At 37.4% G+C, this 20,928-nt stretch overlaps 1 protein-coding gene across 9 annotated transcripts in view; it reads left to right on the forward strand.

The window, feature by feature from the left end:
* Positions 1–20,928, forward strand: part of FRYL (FRY like transcription coactivator) — a 229,751-nt gene that overhangs the window by 195,022 nt on the left and 13,801 nt on the right. For all 9 annotated transcript variants that reach the window (XM_079153910.1, XM_079153909.1, XM_079153913.1 and 6 more), the window contains 9 exons: positions 315–485; positions 2,122–2,262; positions 3,376–3,573; positions 5,618–5,779; positions 5,905–5,979; positions 6,278–6,454; positions 10,038–10,241; positions 12,548–12,715; positions 18,901–19,142. In XM_079153910.1, coding sequence (XP_079010036.1) covers positions 315–485; positions 2,122–2,262; positions 3,376–3,573; positions 5,618–5,779; positions 5,905–5,979; positions 6,278–6,454; positions 10,038–10,241; positions 12,548–12,715; positions 18,901–19,142 — 1,538 coding nt within the window. The remainder of the gene's footprint in view (positions 1–314; positions 486–2,121; positions 2,263–3,375; positions 3,574–5,617; positions 5,780–5,904; positions 5,980–6,277; positions 6,455–10,037; positions 10,242–12,547; positions 12,716–18,900; positions 19,143–20,928) is intronic.

The following is a 20,928-nucleotide window of genomic DNA, read 5'->3' on the forward strand; positions in this document are numbered from 1 at the left end:
ATGTATAAGGTGTTCCACCTTGTGGATTGTTTTTTACCAAAGACTGTTTTACAAAGCATCAAACAGAAGAAAGCTATACTATGTAGTACCTATAGAATTGTCTGTGATGTATTAATCTTCTTTCCATTTTATCAGTTGTTATTCTCTTAAGAATGCCTTGTTCTTTTTTCCTCTTCTATGCATAGAAATACAATGCATTAAAACTTTAAAATGCACATCTAAATTATTTCATTAAGTAAATACCTTGGCATAAAATCAAGTATAAATTTGTAATCTTATTTTAGGTGAATGAAATAATTATATTTGTTTTCCAGGTTTGTGCAGAAGAAAAATGCCCTACACTGGTCAACCTGGCCCACATGATGAGCTTGTATAGTACACATACATATTCCAGAGATTGTTCTAACTGGATCAATGTAGTATGCAGATACCTGCATGACTCCTTTTCAGATACTACGTTTAATCTTGTGACTTATCTTGCAGAGGTAAATTTACAAATTTTAAACTGTTCAACTGCTCTGTGGCAAAATTTCAAATGGATTTATTTCTAGAAGCAATACTGTGGTACTAATCTTCAGAGTGTCGTCACGAGTAAATATATATATCTTCTTTTTTTTTAAGGAGAAAATAGTTACTTTCAAATATAAATGAAGGCTTTTATTTTTTTCATTTTCAATGTCTATTTCTTTATTCAATGTCCTTAAAACTCTAAATTGAAAGTCTCCTTTTAAAATAGAAAATAGGTTTTTACTGATCTTGAGCCTAGAAAATGGTTATGATTTTTGTTTCTACAAAATTAGTTCTTGACTTTGACATCCTTTCTAGGATAACATGCAAAAGTATTTCTGCTAGGTAAGTTTTTATTTTCATGATACATTTTCTTATCAATAGGAATATGACGAATAAAAAATAGAATTATTAAAAAGTAGCCCTAGAACTACATAGAAAGTTATCCTTTATTTTTTGATGCATCTGAAATAATAATTTATGCCCCAAAAAGTATCTTACTATATAAATAGCCACAAAGAGAACAACAAATGGAAGAAATTCATAATTGCTAAAGAATATTTGTCAGCTTATAATAAAGTAAGTCCTCCATTTTGGGCCTCATGAAATTAGGCATAAAAGAAACCAGGAAGAAATTATTCATATTATGAATTATGACTATTGCTCATAACACTGTTTGACCTAAGTCACTGATAATGAGTATCATAAAATATATCAGGACTGATATGAATTTTTTAAATGTTAGTTTCGATTGGTTTGTTACCATCAGCTTTATATCTAAGTAAGCTAACAATGGGAGCTGTCAGCCTCATGGAATGCATGTCCCTAGATCTATCTTTTATCTGGACCTTTAGGATGAAAGTCAACACAACCAGGCCTGACCACCTTCATCAGCTTTGAATTTTAAGTGCCTCATACTAGCTTCCATTTGTTCCACCATGAAGCTCACCATTAAGGTAGTACCAGAGCTTCTGGAAAGTCCTCCTTGGGATTCCAATGTCTGGAACTTACACAGGGCATCACATATGGATATTCTTCCACTCCATGAAGAGAATTCTTTTGCACCAAATATTACTGTTATTCATGGAAGTTATCCTTGTGTTATTTATTAATGATCATTATTACCAAGAACAGTACTAAAACTATTACATGTATTTAAAATAATGTATCTTTAATTTACTCAGCTCTACAAACCCTATGAAGTATGTACTATTGGTATTTTACACTTTAAAAAAATCACAGCTCAGAGGTATAATAATCCTGTGCAAGATCACGTAGCTAATAGATGGCTGTGTGAGTGGTTTGTGAGTATTCCATTATCTTTGATGATGGTGGTGTAGTGGTTTTTTTTCCTCACCTAAAATAAATGATACTTAGCCAAATTAGTTAAGGAAATAAGATACTATTATTAAGATGAAAAATAATTATCAAGTTCTCCTTTTTGAAGCAAGGGGAAATAAATAAGACTTACCTTTTACTTTACTAGTCTCTGAGTTTCCGATAATCTAACCATAAACTCATGGGTTAGATCTACTGCGTTTTCCAGCATTATAAATGTAAAAACTGAGTTTTTGTTCAAACTGATTAAAGTCTATTTTTCAATATTATTTGTAGCTGTTAGAGAAAGGATTGTCCAGTATGCAACAATCATTACTACAGATTATCTATAGTCTATTGAGTCATATTGACCTGTCTGCAGCCCCAGCCAAGCAGTTCAATCTGGAGATCATAAAGATTATTGGCAAATATGTACAGGTGAGTGACCACAAAACTTATCTGTGGTATTGTTCAACTCAAAACCACTTACAATCATAAACACTCAGAAATGCCCTGAATGTCCAGAAGTAGGGAATATATATCATGTTTTTAGGAATATTTACTGTATGGAAAATGTTCTCATGATAAAAAGCAGAATGTGAGAGGTAGGACTGGCATGACTCCTACCTTTTGATTTTAACCATCACTTGTAGGGGTCTACATTCCAGTCATGACAGGAAGAAATGTACATACACAAACGGAAGCTGTGACCTTTAGAATCGTGACTCATAGCTATTTCTTTGTTACCCTTCCATTTGTTAACCAAATTCTACATAATGAACAAATATAACTTGTAGAAACAGAAGTCCTCTTTTAGAGTCATATTTTAGAATGGCTTTTTTTTTTTTTTTTTTGTCTGATTCAAAAGTACCAGATATGTAGAAAGCAGAAAATCACATTTGGTTTAAATGTAAATGGTGACAAGTCAACCTGATAGGCCCTGATTTTTACCCTTGAATTGTCTGTAAAGAAATCCATTTTGAGCAGATCAGTATTCTGAATACAACTCATCAAGCGAACAAGTGTTTTAAGAGTCTTCACAGAAAAAGGCCCTTGGTTCAATCCCCAGCACCACAAAAAAAAAAAGCCTTCACAGATGCATATTTTATATTTATTCTGCATTGCATTTGCATTCACTACAGCAGAATTGTAAAAAGGAAATACTTAACTACCAAACACAAAATGTTTAGTTTAAAAACCATTAACTTCACTCATCTAGAAAATTCACATATATCCTATCCCTTTGTTTACCCCTAATGCCAGATTACTTTCCAAATTCATGTCTATAAAGCATTATTGGAAGAAGGATATTCCAATTTGGTAGCCTGATTAGGTGTTTGATGTCTGCTGAGCCTGACAGAACCAATAATAAGTTGTGTTTTCTTTCTTTTTGTAACCCAGCCCTTCTGCTAAGAATCTCATAGGAAAAATGAGTCATTTTTACAGGTGGTTTGGTGGAAAGAATACGTTCATAGTCTACAGTATATACTAATTTTTGTTCTTGGTTAAACATGCATGTGTAACTTTTATATGTTAACTTTTTTAAACCAGAGTCCTTATTGGAAGGAAGCACTCAACATATTAAAGCTGGTAGTGTCACGCTCTGCAAGTCTTGTGGTACCCAACGACATCCCCAAGACATATGTAGGAGATATAGGCTCTCCTGAAATATCCTTCACCAAAATTTTTAATAATGTCTCCAAGGAGTTGCCTGGGAAGACCTTAGATTTTCATTTTGATATCTCTGAGGTAAGATGCTCAGAAATTAAGGTGCTCTGGTTAGGGATTTTCATTTGTTCCTTTATTCGGTCTCTCATTCCCAAACATTGAGCTCATCCTCAGTGTTGGGTCCTCTGCTAGTTGCTGTGAAAAACAGAGTGGGGAGAAGGCCTAGAAGCTTATAGTGTTGAGGAAACAGACAAAAACACTGATAAGTGCTCACCTGAATGGAAATTGACAGTGCTACAAGAACATATAGTGTGCACCTGAGAGGGTGGTTTCAGGGAGGAGTCTGAGCTGAGTTCCAAAAGATATGTAAGCCTGGACAGTCCTCTGTGGCAGTTCAGGGAGAGGAAGTTAAATCCAAGAAAAAGGAACCTGTGTGAATGGATGCTTATAAATTTGAGAAAGCATTGTGCTGCAGAAGCTTCCCACTAGTACAAGCTAGCTTGGGCGAGAATTGAGGGAGAGTGTGCTGAAAGATCATCTGGGGGCACAGGGACTTCACAGGAAGTGTGCTTGCCATAGCACAGCAGCAAGACTCTGAAAGGATTTTGAACTGGTCTAGGAAATATTAGTATTTGCATTTCAGGAAGATTACTTGCGTGAGCAACAGGATGGAAAATAGACATGGGAGGAAGGGAGGAAAATTGGTAAGGAATCTGTTAGGATAATTCAGGCAAAATAAAATATGGGATGGGACTGTCCCAGAGCAACAGCATAAGAAGGAAAGAGTGGTTTACAAAAACACCACAGAGGGCTGGGGATGTATCTTATTGGCAGAGTGCTTGCCTAGCATTGCTAAGCCCTGGGTTCAATACACAGTACTGTTAAAAAAAATAAATAAATAAAAGGAAACAAAAATTTTAAAAAGACCAAAGACGTATCTGATAGAATTTGAAGAGAAGGGAGAAGATGCTAGCTAGGTGAGGAAAAGGTATCAGGATTTGGTGAGCAACCCTAACAGCTGAATGAATATTGGTACCATTGAGAGAGAGAATGGTAACATAAGAACAGATTCTAGCAGAGAAGGAGAGAATAATGAGTTTGGTTTTAGACATGTTGACTCTGAAATGACTAAAAAACATACTAATGAAGTGCCTAGTGGATAACTAGATTTTGGGATCTAAAGTTTTAGAGGAAAACTTGGGTGGAAGTAACAATTTAAGGATTTTCAGTGTTGTGTAAGTGGACAGCTGAAACCATGGAAGGAAAACTAAAAAAGAAAACAGGGCTGAAATAGAAAGAAACCTGAGAAGCCAAATGTGTTAAGGCTGGACAGAAGCAGGGCCCCAGTTCAGAGGGAAACCTGGAGTCTGACTTTGTTATATTAATACAAGTCTCAATTTTGAGCTTTGTTGGAAATGCCCCGCCCCCTGGCCCCATTTCCCCTCCTGAGCCCACTTGTGGCCTTGATGCCATTGCAATGGTCTTTTGGAAGCCAGAAAGGAATTTGTCAAGAAAGGAATTATTGATCAAGTGTTGCAGGAGACCTCAGCACAATGATGCACCCCTGGAATCCCCGCAACTCAAGAGGCTGAAGCAGGAAGATTGCAAGTTCAAGGCCAGCCTTAGCAATTTAGAAAGGCCCTCAGCTACTTAGCAAGACCCTGTCTCAAAAAATAAAAAGGGCTGGGGATATAGCTTAGTGGTGAAGAACCTCAGGGTTCAATCCCCAGTACCCTCCTCCAAAAAAAAAGAACATTATTGAAATATAATTAACTATATATATATATATATATTTTTTTTTTTTTTTTTTTTTTTTGTGCAGGAAGGATATATTTTATTACCAAAGGGGAAAGAAACAATGGGAGGTAGTAGTTGTTAAAGCAGATTATATTTAAAATAGCAAAAAGCTCTCTGTAATCTCAGATATGAATTTATAATTTTCAAAAATGTAAAGACAATATTACGGTCTTTGATTTTCCCAACATCTACCTCCCACTAGGTAACTTTCTCCTTATGTTGTTCTTTGGACACTTGTAGAAAATGTCATCATAGGTACACTATTAACTCTTGCGTGTTTCTTTAATGTTGAAGTATTTGTGTCAACCGGCATTTTGTTTCTGTGTAGACACCAATCATTGGAAATAAGTATGGTGATCAGCACAGTGCAGCCGGAAGGAATGGGAAACCAAAAGTGATCGCTGTCACCAGAAGTACCTCCTCCACCTCCTCCGGTTCCAATTCTAATGCCTTGGTTCCTGTCAGTTGGAAAAGACCACAGTTATCTCAGGTACATCAGGGACATCTGGACTGGAGATTCATAGGTTACAAGAACCAATCTTGTTACATGTTTGAAAACCTGAGAGTTTGTCTTCTTCCTTCGGCAATACTAACATTTAAATTTCTTCTCTTTAGCGAAGAACACGAGAGAAGCTAATGAACGTGCTTTCGCTCTGTGGCCCAGAATCTGGCCTCCCAAAGAATCCATCCGTGAGTAGTCATGAATGCATGAGTGAAGGTTGTCAAAGTCGTGCTGTTTCCATGGAAATGGTTCTGTCTCCTTGCTTGCCTTTCCTTAGTTATAGCATTAACTAAGAAAGAAAATAATTCTCACCTCTCGTGATACCTGGCAGCTATGCTAACTAGGTTTTCAACTAGTTAGCCACAAAGATCAACTTAGACTGAATTCTGCAGTGGCTCTGGGAACTGATATCTCATATGCAGAGTGATAAAACTGATGGATGGACTTTTTTTTCTTTCCTTTTTTTTTTTTCTCTCTGGGCCTCAGGTTATATTTTCTTCTAATGAGGACTTGGAAGTCGGTGACCAACAGACTAGCCTTATTTCTACAACAGAAGACATAATTCAAGAGGAAGAAGTAGCTGTTGAAGATAACAGCAGTGAACAACAGTTTGGTGTTTTTAAGGATTTTGACTTTTTAGATGTTGAATTGGAAGATGCAGAGGTAAGAATGCGGGCTGTCTATGACATTTATAGAATAGTTACGATTGTATCAGGATTGGGCCATGGCATCTTTCCTTATCTCAGTGTAAGGTCACAAAGGTCAAAAATCTAAATTAGGAACTAAATGTGGTTACTTCAACTAGTCAGTAGCAGAATAAGTCTGAAATAAACATGGAACGTTCAATTTTTCATCTTTAAACATGCAAACTAGAAACATGAATTTCTGCAAAATTATTTTAGGACATGCTCAGGCTTAAATGTTTTGCATAAGATATACAAATTAATTTGCAGGGAAATAGTTAAAAATTAAAATTGATCAAACATAATTTTAAAGAGGGTGGCATTTGCCATGAAACTGACATCAGGAAGGTTTGGTTTTTGAGAACTCTTCTCCATGGCAAATAACAGATTCGCCCCATGGCATTCCTAACCTCTTTCTTCTTGATGACTTAGGTAACTCTTCCCCACATCTCTTTTCATTTGATACCCAAAGGGCTTTCTCCCCTAAATTGATTGCATCCAGTTGTATTGATAGCTATGTCCATTTTGATGTTTTCTAAGTGGAAAATCAAAGACAAAAAAGTAGATTTATCAGCCCACACAACTGAGCTACTCTGTAGTTACAGCTTGAATTTAGTATGACTCCATAAGGTCTCCAGCTGCATCTCTGCACTCTGCCCTTTGTACAGGTCAGCTTGACCTCTGACAGTAGCAAGATGGTTTTTATTGCTGTCTGTGACCTTATATCTCCATACAACAGTGTCAGAGGAAGTAAGGATTGCTTCCCAAAATGGCCTCAGAATAGTGAAAAGGTTGCTTTACTACATGCAAACTTGTCATATTGCCAATGCAATTGACCCAAGTTGAGACACATGCCAATTTCTGAAATGATCACTATGGCAGATACGGTAGGATTGCCCAGTTGTCTTAGGCTATTAAACCCTATAGTCAGTTCCCGAAACCATAGTCTCTTAGAAAAAAACCCAAAGTTTATGTCAAAAAACTGTATATTCTAAAATTGTCCCAAGTATCTATAATGCAAGAAGATGAGTAAGCCTTAATAGCAAGTGTCTACACCATGTTTGGATATTTTTTCCTAAAAATTGAAATTCACTCAGATAGCTGGTTTGTGTTATCAACTCTCATGAGAAGATGTTTCCCGTGGTTCTAATAGGTGACGTGGAAGAAGGAAATGTATTGGCCTGTGCTGTGTCACATTGTCAGTTGTTGATGGGCCCATTTAGGGAGATGGGGTTCCCATCCTCAGTATGCTGCAGCCAGCCCTGCAGATATGAGGACATGACCACAGTGCCTGGGAGTCATACAAATGCCTTCACAGCAGGTGGGGAGCTCCTGTGCAATAATGTTTCCCCATTTGCCTATTCCCACTGACACAGCCAGGCGGGTCCAGAGGACCCCAAGGACATTGAGCACTTGGTAGGGCAGTGACTTTAATGTTTTTTTATATTAATGCACAGTTCATGTATTTTACATTATATCAAAGTATATACATAGATACACTTTTAAAATAAAAGTTTCAAGGATATACATTCTTGCTCTCTGTTTTCTATTCTTTCTATTTCTTTCTTTCTATTCTTTCTATTTCTTGCGCCTATGTTTTCTATTCTGTGCCCTTTTGTTCCTTCCTGTTCCCCACTCCTCTGGAAAAAAGGGGGGGGGGGGCAGGTCACACCCTAAAGTGATTTTATACTCATTTTTAAAACATATTGTAGGAAAGAGAATAGGCTTACACAGCCAGAAAAGAAAGTGGGGTGGGATCAATAGGCCTGCTGCCCTTCCCCAGGGCCCTGTCTGGCTTCTAAATTCTTCTGCAGCTCCCCCTCCCCCAGTTCAGAATTTAAATTTCTAAAGGCAGGCTCTTGACATTTTTGTAATGGTAAGGTTATTATTTTTTTGTTTGCCTTTTTTCTTTAAAGAGCACTGTAAATGCTTTCAAGTTCATCCAGTGCTCTAAAATGTCAGTAGTAATGAATGTGGCTTTTAGTAGAACCTTACTCAGAATGGATCGAAGATGCTTATTGTCATTTTGTCTTTAATTCAAATCCCAGGAATCTGGGGGAAGATGTGGGGGTGCTGATTCACACCTCACAATTAAGCCAAATCAAATACATATTTTCTAAAACACAACTATAGTCTTGCTTAAAAACATGGTAATAGGAAATAAGAAGTCTCATTATGAATGCAACTTCTAACATACCCTTCAACTTTGAAAGTCACAGTGCATGCTCATTCATCAATTCATCACCAGATGTATTTTAAGGACTGTTGCCATTGTTATGTGATTTGCTATATAATATCATATGAAATGATATATTTTAGAAAGGTAGTTTTCAAACTCTGCCCTGCAGAGGCCTAGGGTTCTAAGATAACTTAAGAAACAGCCAGGAAGGATCCAAGGGCTAAATGGGCAGAGCTCCTGGATACCTGCAACCTGATCAGCTCAGGTTTTCTCTATCAGTTTTGCACAATTGGTTTCCATCTAAAATTTCTCTGCTTTATTAAAAAAAAAAAATTTTTGAAACCCTCTATACTAGACGTTCCCTCCCATGTAAAGGGAAACAAATAAATCATATATTCCTGATCAACTCAGTATAATTTGTCATATCAGGGCCCAAGGAAGATTGCAAGAATTATATCCTTATGGAAAGGAGGACCAGCCTAGATAACAGAAGCATAGTTTATGTCAATCTATATATGGGATGAAATTGAAATATGTCATATTTCCTCTTGACCTTTTGAAATTAGCAGTGGTTACGTTTTGATGGCTATGATTCTTGATTTAAAAAATTTTATAGTAAAAAATGTCCATTGCATTTAACGAGAACTGTCCTACAGATTAAAATAATTGTGACCCTGTATGTTGTCAACTGAATGTGGGTATTTTAAGTCAGTTTTTGCATTGTGCCAAGTATTAAATCTGTAAATCTTGAAGATTTCCTTAAAGTTTGTGTTGCCAAAGTGTATCATAGAAATGTTGTTGTGTCTGTCTCTGACTTTTTCACAATATATTTTGCATTTAAAAAATAGTTTGAATCACATTATGGCTTCCTGCAAAAAGCTTAATCCAGAGCTTGAATCAGTCTTTGGGTTTGTGAAAGTGCAAGAGTTTTCCCCAAAAGTGTAGCGTATATTTAAATGTTTGTCTTCGTTCTTTCTAATTCTGTGTGTTTTCCTTTTTGCTAACCAGGAGCTGCAGGTAAGTGGCAGCCTGGTGTGGTGGACTGTTTCTTCGTTGTCATCTGTGATATACTTGTCCTTCCTGTGGTCTCATTCATGTTTGTGTATTAGAATAGAAATGGCCTAGAAAGTAGATTTAGTTGGATCCCCCAGGAATATGAGATAGAGCATCAATAAAATTATTTAGTGACAACAGGTTATCAATGAAATGATTTTAGATTTCATGATGTGTTTAAGTTAAAAGAAATTGAAGGGCTGATTGAAACTCTGCTTTGGGTGATGCATTCAGTATTCTTCATCTTGGTACATGTTTTCCTGGTGTCTTACATTTACGGCATTTAGAAACCTATGTTTGAGGTCTTAGCAATCATGTCTTCCTTTTCCAGGGTGAAAGCATGGACAATTTCAATTGGGGAGTGCGTCGGCGCTCGCTGGACAGTATTGACAAAGGGGACACACCATCCCTCCAGGAGTACCAGTGTTCCAGCAGCACTCCCAGCCTGAACCTGACAAACCAGGAGGACACAGATGAGTCCTCAGAAGAGGAGGCAGCTCTCACGGCGAGCCAGATTCTCTCACGCACACAGATGGTATACAGTTAACTTTCCTTGCAGTGAAAATGGTCTTGTTTGACTCAACTTCCAGCTTGGAAATTATTGTTTTCTGGTCTCCAATTTTCATGTCATTATGGGCAAAATGCACACACTGAAATGAAAATGCAAAATGTTAGCGTTGAAAGAGTATTCCTCATGACAGAACTAAACTTTCAGCGCACACGTGTGAGCAATGAACATACCTCACCTTGCTTTCTTTCCTGGTCATGAGTTGCTCTGGTACTTGTAGGGGCTCTCCTCTTAAACAATACCTATTTCTGGTATCAGTGTAAACACCACACCTGCTCTTCTTTCCTAGAGTAGTGTGCAAAACGGAGCACAACTTAAGATACTTTCAAGATTAAGTCATTTATGTGGAACTTCTCATTCATATCCCAAGGGTCAGATGACAGATTTAGAGAGTGAAAAATGGGAAAATAAAAGATGCAAGAGTCATCTGTTTATTCAGAAATGTGGGGGTGCAAGAAGAGCTAAATTTGCTCTTCTGACCCCAAGTAGGGTCAGAAATTGAAGATGGCAGTAGAGGATTAGCCACCATGGTGTGTGTGATAGGAAGCAACCACAGGAGCCCAGTGTCAGCGGTGGTTATCCAATTTTTATGTGAAGGACTTTTCCATGCTAAAACAAACTACACCTCCCTTTAATGGAGACTCATTTGCTCCACCCTGTCTGGTCACAGCCCTGCAGTAATGTTGCATGTGGCTGGATTTAGACTAAATGTAAAGTTGTCAGTTTGTGATCAGCTTCCTGTTTTGACACCTCACTCTTGCCCCAATGTCTTTTACTACCACCCCCATTTAAGGGTTAAATGATAAACAACTGTTGCCAACAGCAACAGCAAGAGCTATCACTTGCTGGGTGACAGCCAGTTCTGTGCAAGGTGTCTCACAAGCACTAGTCTCCATAGCTCACCTCAGCCACGTGAGGAAAGCAGGCTATTGCAGAACTGCAGATTAAGTGACTTGCCCAAGGATGAAGCTAGTGAGTGGATTTGAACCAGCCAGTTTGTCTCTAGTGCCCATGCACTTAGCCATGGCTCCTGAGACTTGGTCTTCCAAGGACTGTTTTTTTTCATTTAAAGGAGTGTTCCTGACCTCAGGACTGACTGAATGAGGTAACCCAGAGACTCGAAGGTTGGCTTTGCCTTTGTGTAATTGTGGCTTAAATTACATAAACTGTGGCTTTGCCTCTGTGTGACTGAAACTATAGGCTTGGGGTAGGGGGTGGCTGTACTAAAATACCATGTGACTCTGTTTAGGTTGCCTAACAATGCCTTTAAAATGGAACCCCTAATAGTATCTGCCTCGCAGGTATTTATGAAGAGGAAAGTCTCCTGGCATATAGTAAGTGCTTAATAAAAGCTCTCAGCCAGACAGAATGTCACATGCCAGTAATCCCAGTAACTGGGGGGCTGAGGCAAGAGGATTACAAATTTGAGGCCAGCCTGGACAACTTAGTGAGAACTTGCCTCAAAATAAAAAGGGCTGGGGGTGTAGCTCAGTGGTAAAGTACCCTGGGTTCAATCCCTAGTACTACCCCCGACCCCACAAAAAAAAATTAAAAAGATGCTTCCTCCTCATAGAAAAAAATATTAATTTTCACTCATATATAGGTACTACTCTGTGTACTCTGTATCATAAACTTGATGTTTCTTATGTTGAACATTGACCCTAAGAAAACCATTACCCAGCTTAAAGGAAAAAGCATGCATATCTTCTTTTTTAAATTAGTAATTATTGTTTTTCAAAAAATTAAACCACTAAATATGGCTTGCCATAATAACAACTTTGCATTTTTTCCCAGTTTTTTTTCCCCATCTTATTGAAATTGTGTGGTATTGATTTTTGCTTATATAAGAGCAAGTTCAGACATGGGTCTCTGCCCCTTCTTCAAGACTGCTTCTTGAGAACTCCTTTGTGCCTAGCACTGGAGCCACAGGGAGATCCAAGAGCTCTCGCCTTCACAAATCCTCAAACCAACTAAAATAGAAAACATGACCATGAAAACATGAATTTCATCTCAAGGCTAACATAGTTTCATAGAGCTCTTCCATTTTGTTTAGCAAGACATAGTAACACATACCTGGTTTTCTGCTGGGGAATCAGCTGCTTGCATTAATAGCCATTCTTGTACAGATTAGATGGAAAAAAGATAACTAGGAAGCTCCAGAAGCCCTTTGTAACTTAGCCTCTAAAATATTGTGATGTAGAATGCTTCCCGTGGCTTTCACAGCTGTCTCGGTCTCATACATGGATCCCTCATTTCCCTTTCTCTCCTGACAGTTAAACAATGACTCTGCCGTCGAGGAAACGGTGCCGGACCATCCCGACTCACTCCTTCAGTCTCAGGATTCCACTGGCAGCAACACCACGGAAGAAGTACTTCAGATCCGAGACGAGACCCCCAGCTTGGAGACTTGTCTAGATAATGCTAGTAGCCAGCTGCCTGAGGTGGGGGCTGGCGCATGGCCGATCTAGGTTCTCCCAGCACTGTTCCATCCCTTGCTTTTCTTTCCAAAGAGTCTTCATCTGATGTGCTAATTATTTGATTCATTCCCAGTATTTCTAACCTGTTGGGTTGTTTTAAACAAAATGGTCAAATCCGATTTTTTTTAAAAAGTCAAGAGGTAATGGAAATAACCCACAGGTTAAAAATAATCTCCAGTGTTTCAATGAGCGTTTTGTGTTGCCGTGTGTGACTCGGTTCCTGGGCAGGCACCTCTCGGGGAGTGGCCGGCATCATTTGTGGCACTGCGTTTTCTTTGAAGGACGGCTTTTGCTTTTCCTTCCCTTTTTGCTTTGTGTTGGGTTCATATGATTGGTGCTGTGATTGGGATCAGGACCTCAGGCCAGCTGTGTTCGCAGTTGGTTAAAGGAAATCTCTTAAAAAGACTTTGGAGCCACTAGTATTATGTTTTTTGGAAAGGCCTGTGAGAAGTAAGCCAGATTCCAAGCTATTGACTGACCAAAAATAAGTAAGTATTAGTTTTCTGAGTGTTTTTATTTTTAAAGACTATTATAGATTGCTTTTTAAAATGTAATTGCTATAGCTCTGTGGTATGTGCTTTGATGCCTTGGTAGGTATTAAAAACTGCTATATTTTTGTCAGTGTTAACTACTTTAATGTAGTTACTGGATCTAGACTAATCTAGCTACTAGATCTTATTATTTAAGTAAGGTGAAGTCTCATGTTCTTAGTAGACTATTTATTTTACATATTTGAATTCTCCTTAATAGTAAGCAGATGTATTTTGGAATAAAGGCATTTTGGCTTCCTTACTAGCAGTCTTCAAAACACTTATACTACTATGGCTAAGGTTTAGTTAATTCAGTTAATAGAATATTTATTAATTTCACTACATGCCTAGTAGTTAGCTAGGAGCTATAAAAAGCAAGAATTGTTCTCAGGGAGTTTGCTGTCTATCTGTGTTAAGGGAGACAAAGTTTTTGGTTTTTGTATTTTGTTAATTACATTTCCACATGAGAAACAATCATTCAAGTAATTCAGGTCCAAGCCTACGTGAAAACTCAGGAAAGTGATCAGCTGAACCTTGGGAATATTAGTGGTAAAGGACAGACTTCAGGGCAACTAGGACTTTCAGGCAGAGGGACACCATGTGGAAGACATGGCAGTGTGAGATAGCATGGTGTGTGCTTATGTAACTGCAAGAAGCTCAGTAAGTGCCGAGAATAAAATGGAAGAGGAGGATCGAGTCTAAGACATGCTGGGTCCCATGGGTCATTCAAAAGACTTAGACTTTATTTTGAGATAATAGGAAATTGTGTGAATTTTCATTTCTTTAAAGAAATATCTGTGTTATGACTGCCTGAGATAATCAACTTAAAAAGAAGAAAGGTTTATTTTGGCTCAGTTTTAGAGGTTTCATTCCATGACCAATTGGTCCTGTTGCTTTGGGCCTGCAGGGGCACATTTAGCAGAAGCATGTGGCAGAGCAAAGCTGTTCACCTCATGGCCTGGAACAAATTGGAAAGGAAGAGGAAGGGGGAGGCAACCAGGGTCCCAGTATCTCCTCAGGACATATCCCCAGTGACTTGAGACCTCCCATGAGGCCCCACCTCAGAGGTCCCACTACTTCCCAATATTTTGCCCCCCTGGGAGCAAGCCTTTACCACGTGGCTGTTGGGGAACATTCCGAATCCGAGCTATACAATATGGTATATGACAAGCACTGTGCCAGGTACATTGATGGAGGTATAGAGCATATATGAGCTTTTCTTCCTTGATCTAACCAGCATCCACTGAGTCCCTACCTCAAGTCAGACCCTGTTCCAGGCACAATGTGTAAAACAGACAACAGGTACTGGAGTGAGTTATGGAGCTTAGTCATAGGAATGGCAGGTAATAAATAGGTAAAAGAAAATATCAGAAAGTGTCCATCCTATTAATTGTACTATGAAAATATAATAGTAATGTGGTTTGAGGTGAGGGAGGAAGCATTTGAGGTGAAGGCTAAATAATAAGGAGCCAGTCTATGAAGATTTGGAGGAAGAATGTTCCAGGCAGAGGAAGCAGCAGTTTAAAAGACTCTGGGACATGTAGAGAACAAAGAGCTGTCTAGTGGGGCTGGAATGCAGTAACGGGGCAGGGGAGCAGGAGTCCAGGGTGAGCAGCAGACCACGGGTGGTAACCAGGAGAGGTGTCTAAGCAGGACACGATCTGACTGCCTACTCTTTAATCTTGGCTCCCCAACCCCCACCACCCCACCTTGGAAAATGGAATGTAGGTTATACACCTGTCACATGGAGCTTGCAGTTAGGCCCCTGTCATCAGGGGAGAGTTGTAGTCTTCATTGTGTCCTTGTGAAGTCTCTATGATAGAGGTGTGGAGGGCAGATTAGAAAAAGTTAAGAAGGTAGGCTGGAAGAGCATGAGCTGGAGGAGGGCCCGAACTGAGACAGCGCATGAACATGAAAAAATACTTGCAGGAGAGACTGACAGGGTGAGAGGTGCACTTCAGAGGACTTTCCTCCCACTGTCCGGAGGTTTGTTTGGTGAGCAGTACAATTAGTTATTAATCTAACCTATTGCATCTAGATTGGATCATTGCATGTTAAAAGGTCGACAGATTTGCTCATTAGAAACAGTGAAAAAGGATTGGTATTAGAAACACCTTTTCAACCAAAGCAGTATGGTCAGTGGCTAGGTATTTTAATTTCATTTGAAAAAGGGGAAAATCTTTTATTCTGGGTTATGAAACAGTTACTGTCATAGTAAAGAAATTACCTCCTAGAAATACTTCATATTTATTGCAACCATTATGTTCTTTCAAATCCAGCATTCATCTATCCATCCATCTTAGTGGACCTACTTGCTAAGCACTATAAAGTTCCTGGGACCATTGTTTCTTTTACTGGGTGGTGGTGTGGTATTGCTCCTGTTGTTTATTTCCTTTAATGGTGGCAAGTTCATTATCACTACACACTTTGTGACAGTAAGAATGAAGGGAGTATTATTCTAAGACCACACTATTTCATTGAGAAATTGTTCTGATGTTAAAATTATCACCCACAGGAAGTAATACAACATTACATTGCATTTGTTGGCTGTATTGGTCTAATTTGATTTTCCTTCATGGCCTAATAGTGTCCAATGACCCAAAATTGTCTCTTGTTAAAAAAAAAGTATATCAAATATATTAATATAAAGATATTAAAATTATAATTATTTTTAAAGCAACTTATTAAAATATATAAATATATAAATTTCAATAGGTGAAATACTTTATGAGTTAAGAGAATATTCCTACTTCAGAGTTATTTGTCCCTTCTCAGAAATATATACAAATTACACTCTGATCTCTGGAAGGCATTGAGTTCTTCATGAAAAAGCTTAGAGGGTTATAACAGATTAGAATCCAATTCATGTACACAGAAATAATTCCTCATAGGAAATGAATCTTTGACTGTTACAAAGCATATGTGTATGTCATTGTCTAGTAAGGTGAAGACCAAGGAAATTTGATTCTCATAATCTTCATAAATAAAATGAAATCCATTCCCATTAGCCCAAAAGCACTTTCTTCATAAAACCTAGGTGTTATTAGAATGTTTCTATTTATATTATAGTAATTATTGATAAAATATTGTCTTGAAATTACAATTTGAGAACAAATGCTAACCAAATACAGGTGTGAATTAATGAATAGTAAGGGCTTTGGGCATCATTTGGTTTGCAATAATATATGTTCAAATTAATGAAAGAAGGCTGGGTATGGGGATATAAACCTTGCAACTCTGGCTTAGGCAGGAAGATTACAAGTTCTAGGCCAGCCTCATCAACTTACTGAGACCCTGTCTCAAAATAATAAAAATAAATTAGTTAATTAATTAAAAAAGGACTGGGGTATAGCTCAGTGTTAGACTTCCCCAGTACAAAAAAAAAAAAAAAAAGAGAAGAAAGATTAGTATCAATAAAAGTTGGAGGTGTAGAAGTATCTCTAATACTGTCTCATAAATTATCTTTCCCAACAACTAATGCCTTCAGTGGCCAAATCTTTTTTAAAAATTTTTCAAATGGAAACTACAGAGTATATTGAATATAACTATTGAGATGATTAAGATTTTACTGTTACTTTAAGTGTTGTTCTGTAAAGACTTTGCCCATGCATGGCTACATCCAAACCCGTGTTCCCTAGTCCACCATGTTTTGAGTCCCAGTTGTCATTTGTATGTTGCTAATGGTATTCACCATACATTTACTACATGCTAATATATGCTGTTGTTATTTGTGAATTAGCTGATGCTCATTAGATCATAAATTACTTGTGGTCAGGAATTAATTTATACCAGAGCAGTTGCCCAGAATCTGGTAGAAATCTTTCATTTTATAGATGAATTCTGCAGGTGAAAAAACTAAGGCCAGGCTAGTCTGGAGTCAGGGTCTCTGACTTTTACTTGCTTTTCATATTTTGAAAGGAAAATTCTAAATTTTTTATCTATGAAAAAAAGATAAATTATTAGTATACAGCTAAAGCAACTTAAGTCCAAAACTAAAAGAAGCTAATCTTTCTTACTAAAACTGGGAGACTATTACTACTTACATTCAAACTGATTCAACTGATTCATGCAAATTAAAAACGTGTTGAGAGGTTGGGGTTGTAGCTCAGTGGGAGCACACTTGCCTAGCACATGTGAAGCACTGGGTTCAATCCTCATCACCACATAAAAATAAATAAATAAAACAAAGGTACTGTGTCCATCTACAACTAAGAAAAAATTTAAAAAAAAAAATGGTGTTGGTACCATGTGATATATATACTTTGGAAGTATTTTACTTTTTTTTTAGTGGTGATAGTTCATTTATGCAACGAATGTCTGTTAAGATTCTACCTCATGCCAGTCACAGCAACATTGTTTCAGTAATATTACAAAGAGAAAACTTATAGTATACTTTATAACATATATTTACTAATGTTATTATTTACATAGGGTTAGAAGAATTCCATCATTTTTATTGATAAATGAGTTTGCAATTAATTGAAGTTTGAAAGTACAGCAATTTAAAACTTCCTAATCTTTTCTAGAGTCTAACTTGATGATGAAGTTTTACAAGTACTCAGAGTGGAACTGAGTGTTATTGTGTATCCTGCAAATAGCTTCCCCTCCTCCCCCCGTTACAAGTATTCAGCTCATTTCTCCCAGGAAGGCCACCATAGTTGTTAGGTTCAGCATTCTTCTGATTGGTCAATGCCTGGTCCTGAATGGGCAGTCCCCACAGGACCAGTGGGTTATCTCTCTTTAATCATTTCCCCTGCCGATAGTCAGAATTCACTGTGTTCATATAATTAAAGGAATAGTAGTTCAAATAAGAGAGAGTTTACTGTAATAATAAAAGATTTTACTTGCATAGAATTAGAATAAGTTGCCGGGCACAGTAGCACACGCCTATAATCCCATCGCCTCAGGAAGCTAAGGCAGGAGGATCATGAGTTCAAGACCAGCCTCAGCAAAAGCAAGGCACCAAGCAACTCAGTGAGACCCTGTCTCTAAATAAAATACAAAATAAGGCTGGGGATGTGGCTTAGGTGTGGAGTATCTCCGAGTTCAGTCCCTGGTACCGCCCCTCCCCCCAAAAGAAAGAGAGTAAGAGAAGACATTTCACCAAAGGATATTTTCCAAGTAAACACCCAAATGCTATACATAAGAAAAGAAAGTAGGGGAGGTCGAGGGGACTCCTTTATGTTTTTTTAAGGCAATAAGCTATATAACATAATTTCAAAAAATTTTAGAGCTGTGGTTATAACTCAGTGATAGAGTACTTGCCTAACAATCACAAAGCCTGGGCTCAAAAAAAAAGAGAAAACCTAGACCATTTAAATTATTGAGGCTGACCTTGAACTTGTGATCCTCCTGCTGCACCATCACACCTGGCCTAGGACCATTTTTTAAAAAAACAATTTTATATAATCAGAATTCAAAACCTCTCAAAATTAGACCATATAACAAAGACTACTTGATAAAATGTACTTGAATGGCAATACAAAACCTCTCAAAATTAGACCATATAACAAAGACTACTTGATAAAATGTACTTGAATGGCAATAGTCATTTATTATGTTCATAAAGTTCTTTTTTTTAACGTTGTTAAGTCCACTAAAAATGTGACCATTTTACAGGATACAAGCTCAGTATTAAAGGAGGAACATGTTACAGCCTTTGAAGATGAAGGGTCATATATTATACAACAGGACTCTCTTGTATGTCAAGGAATTCTTGATTTAGAAGAATCTGAAATGCCAGAGCCTCTGGCTCCCGAAAGCTGCCCGGAGTCCATCTGCGAAGAGGACGTTACCTTGGCCTTGAAAGAGCTGGATGAAAGATGTGAAGAAGAGGAAGCAGATTTCTCTGGACTGTCCAGGTGAGAGGACAGAATCACAGACACTGTGATAAAGTGGCATCTTCTCCATCTCCTCCCCGAAATGCCTCTCCATTAGTGTTTATTTACTTTGATTTCTCTGTAGTTTTTGCCTGTATCATACTATTTTCATTTTTAAAGATAAAATGGCTTACTTGTGTTTTGTTTTGTTTTTTTCTGTTGACATTCACATAAAGAAAAACAAGTAGGCCATTCCCAAAACATAGTAAGTGGCATTGTGCATTTAGGGAAGCACACCAAATACCTATTTTGGCAGAATGCCAAGTGGCCAAGTGTTAAAATCAATACTGGAATGAACTCCAGTGATGCCAAAATAAATATATCCAAAAAGTTATTCCATATTCTCTTTATTGGTGGTAAAAGTGTAAAGTTTGGTATCCTATAATAAGCAGAAATGATAATTTCTTAGTACTATAAGATGCTAAATTGTCCTTTTTAAATGTTGATCTTCCCTGTATTCAAAATTTATTATCAGAAAGTATGAAGAATTCCCAAATAGGACTGTTTTCTTCACTCATGGGCCAAGTAATCAACTATTACCTTACCTATAGAGGTCGTGTATTTTGTTTGGTTTGGTTTTGTTGACAGTACTAGAGCTTAAACCCAGGATGCCCTACTACCAAGACACATTCCCAGCTCCTTTTTTTGGAGACAGGGTCTCACTGAAGTTTCTCTGACTGACCTCAAACTTGGAATTCTCCTGAATTAGCCTCCTCAGTTACCAATGGTTTTTAAAGGAAACTCTGGTGGCTATTATGAAGGTTTTATACCAAAAAATTCTATGATGATTAGCAATTGTGATATAGTCTAATATCTACTATTTCAATTTTATGAATATTTATCACTCAAAATACCTCTAAAGGTATCTAACGTCATGCCTTCTATCAGTGCATTTGTTTCTCTTTCAACAATTTGAATCTCCTTGGTAGTTATTGTTACACAAAATTAGTATTTAATAATCATCAGAGGCTTCAGTTTTATTATTATACTTTTATCATCATACTTTGATACCTCCTATGATAATAGGGTTTTAACATATAAAACATGGGAAGTTGTTTTGTTTTTGTTTTTATTCTCAACATATCTAGAATGCTTACCTGTATTTGAAAGTATATATCCAGGTATTAATAACAAATAAATAAAATAATAAATAATTGAGTTATAAATATATGATATATAATAAATCTTGGTGACGCCTTCTTCATACTACTGAGTAGGATAGAGCAGTAGTCCATGCAACTACACAATCAAGTACAAGGTCAGAGACAACTGAAATGATATTAAGGTAAATACTCAAACACTTTCAGGCTTTTAAAAGGCCAAACCAGTCAGTTACTTTGGCCAAGAACTACACCGAAACAGAATGGTGCACCCCCACCTAGCAGAGGTGTATCTACTCTAGCTTATGGGGGTACCTTTTGTTAAAATCACTCACCTCTGTGGCATTTGTAAAATTAGCCTTTTTTGAGGTATAAAAACAGTTGTCTGCTTTACTTTGGCATTTTTCTCCAGAGACTCAGATCTTTGTCTTTTATATGAATTGCTCTATATTTCTGTAAAAGCTTATGGATCAATCTATCTCATAATGAATCATGTAATTTTATATCCCAAGTTACTTTATGGAATGTCTAACTCAAAACACTTCATCTTTTTTCATCATTCTATTTTTGTAAATATGATCTGACTGTGGGATTATAAATTCCTCAAAGGAAATGGCCAGGTCTTGTTTCTTTCAAATCTCTCATCTGTCACACTGATAGGCACATAG

Source organism: Sciurus vulgaris (assembly GCF_902686455.1).
Source record: "Sciurus vulgaris genome assembly, chromosome: 9".
NCBI lineage: Eukaryota > Metazoa > Chordata > Mammalia > Rodentia > Sciuridae > Sciurus > Sciurus vulgaris.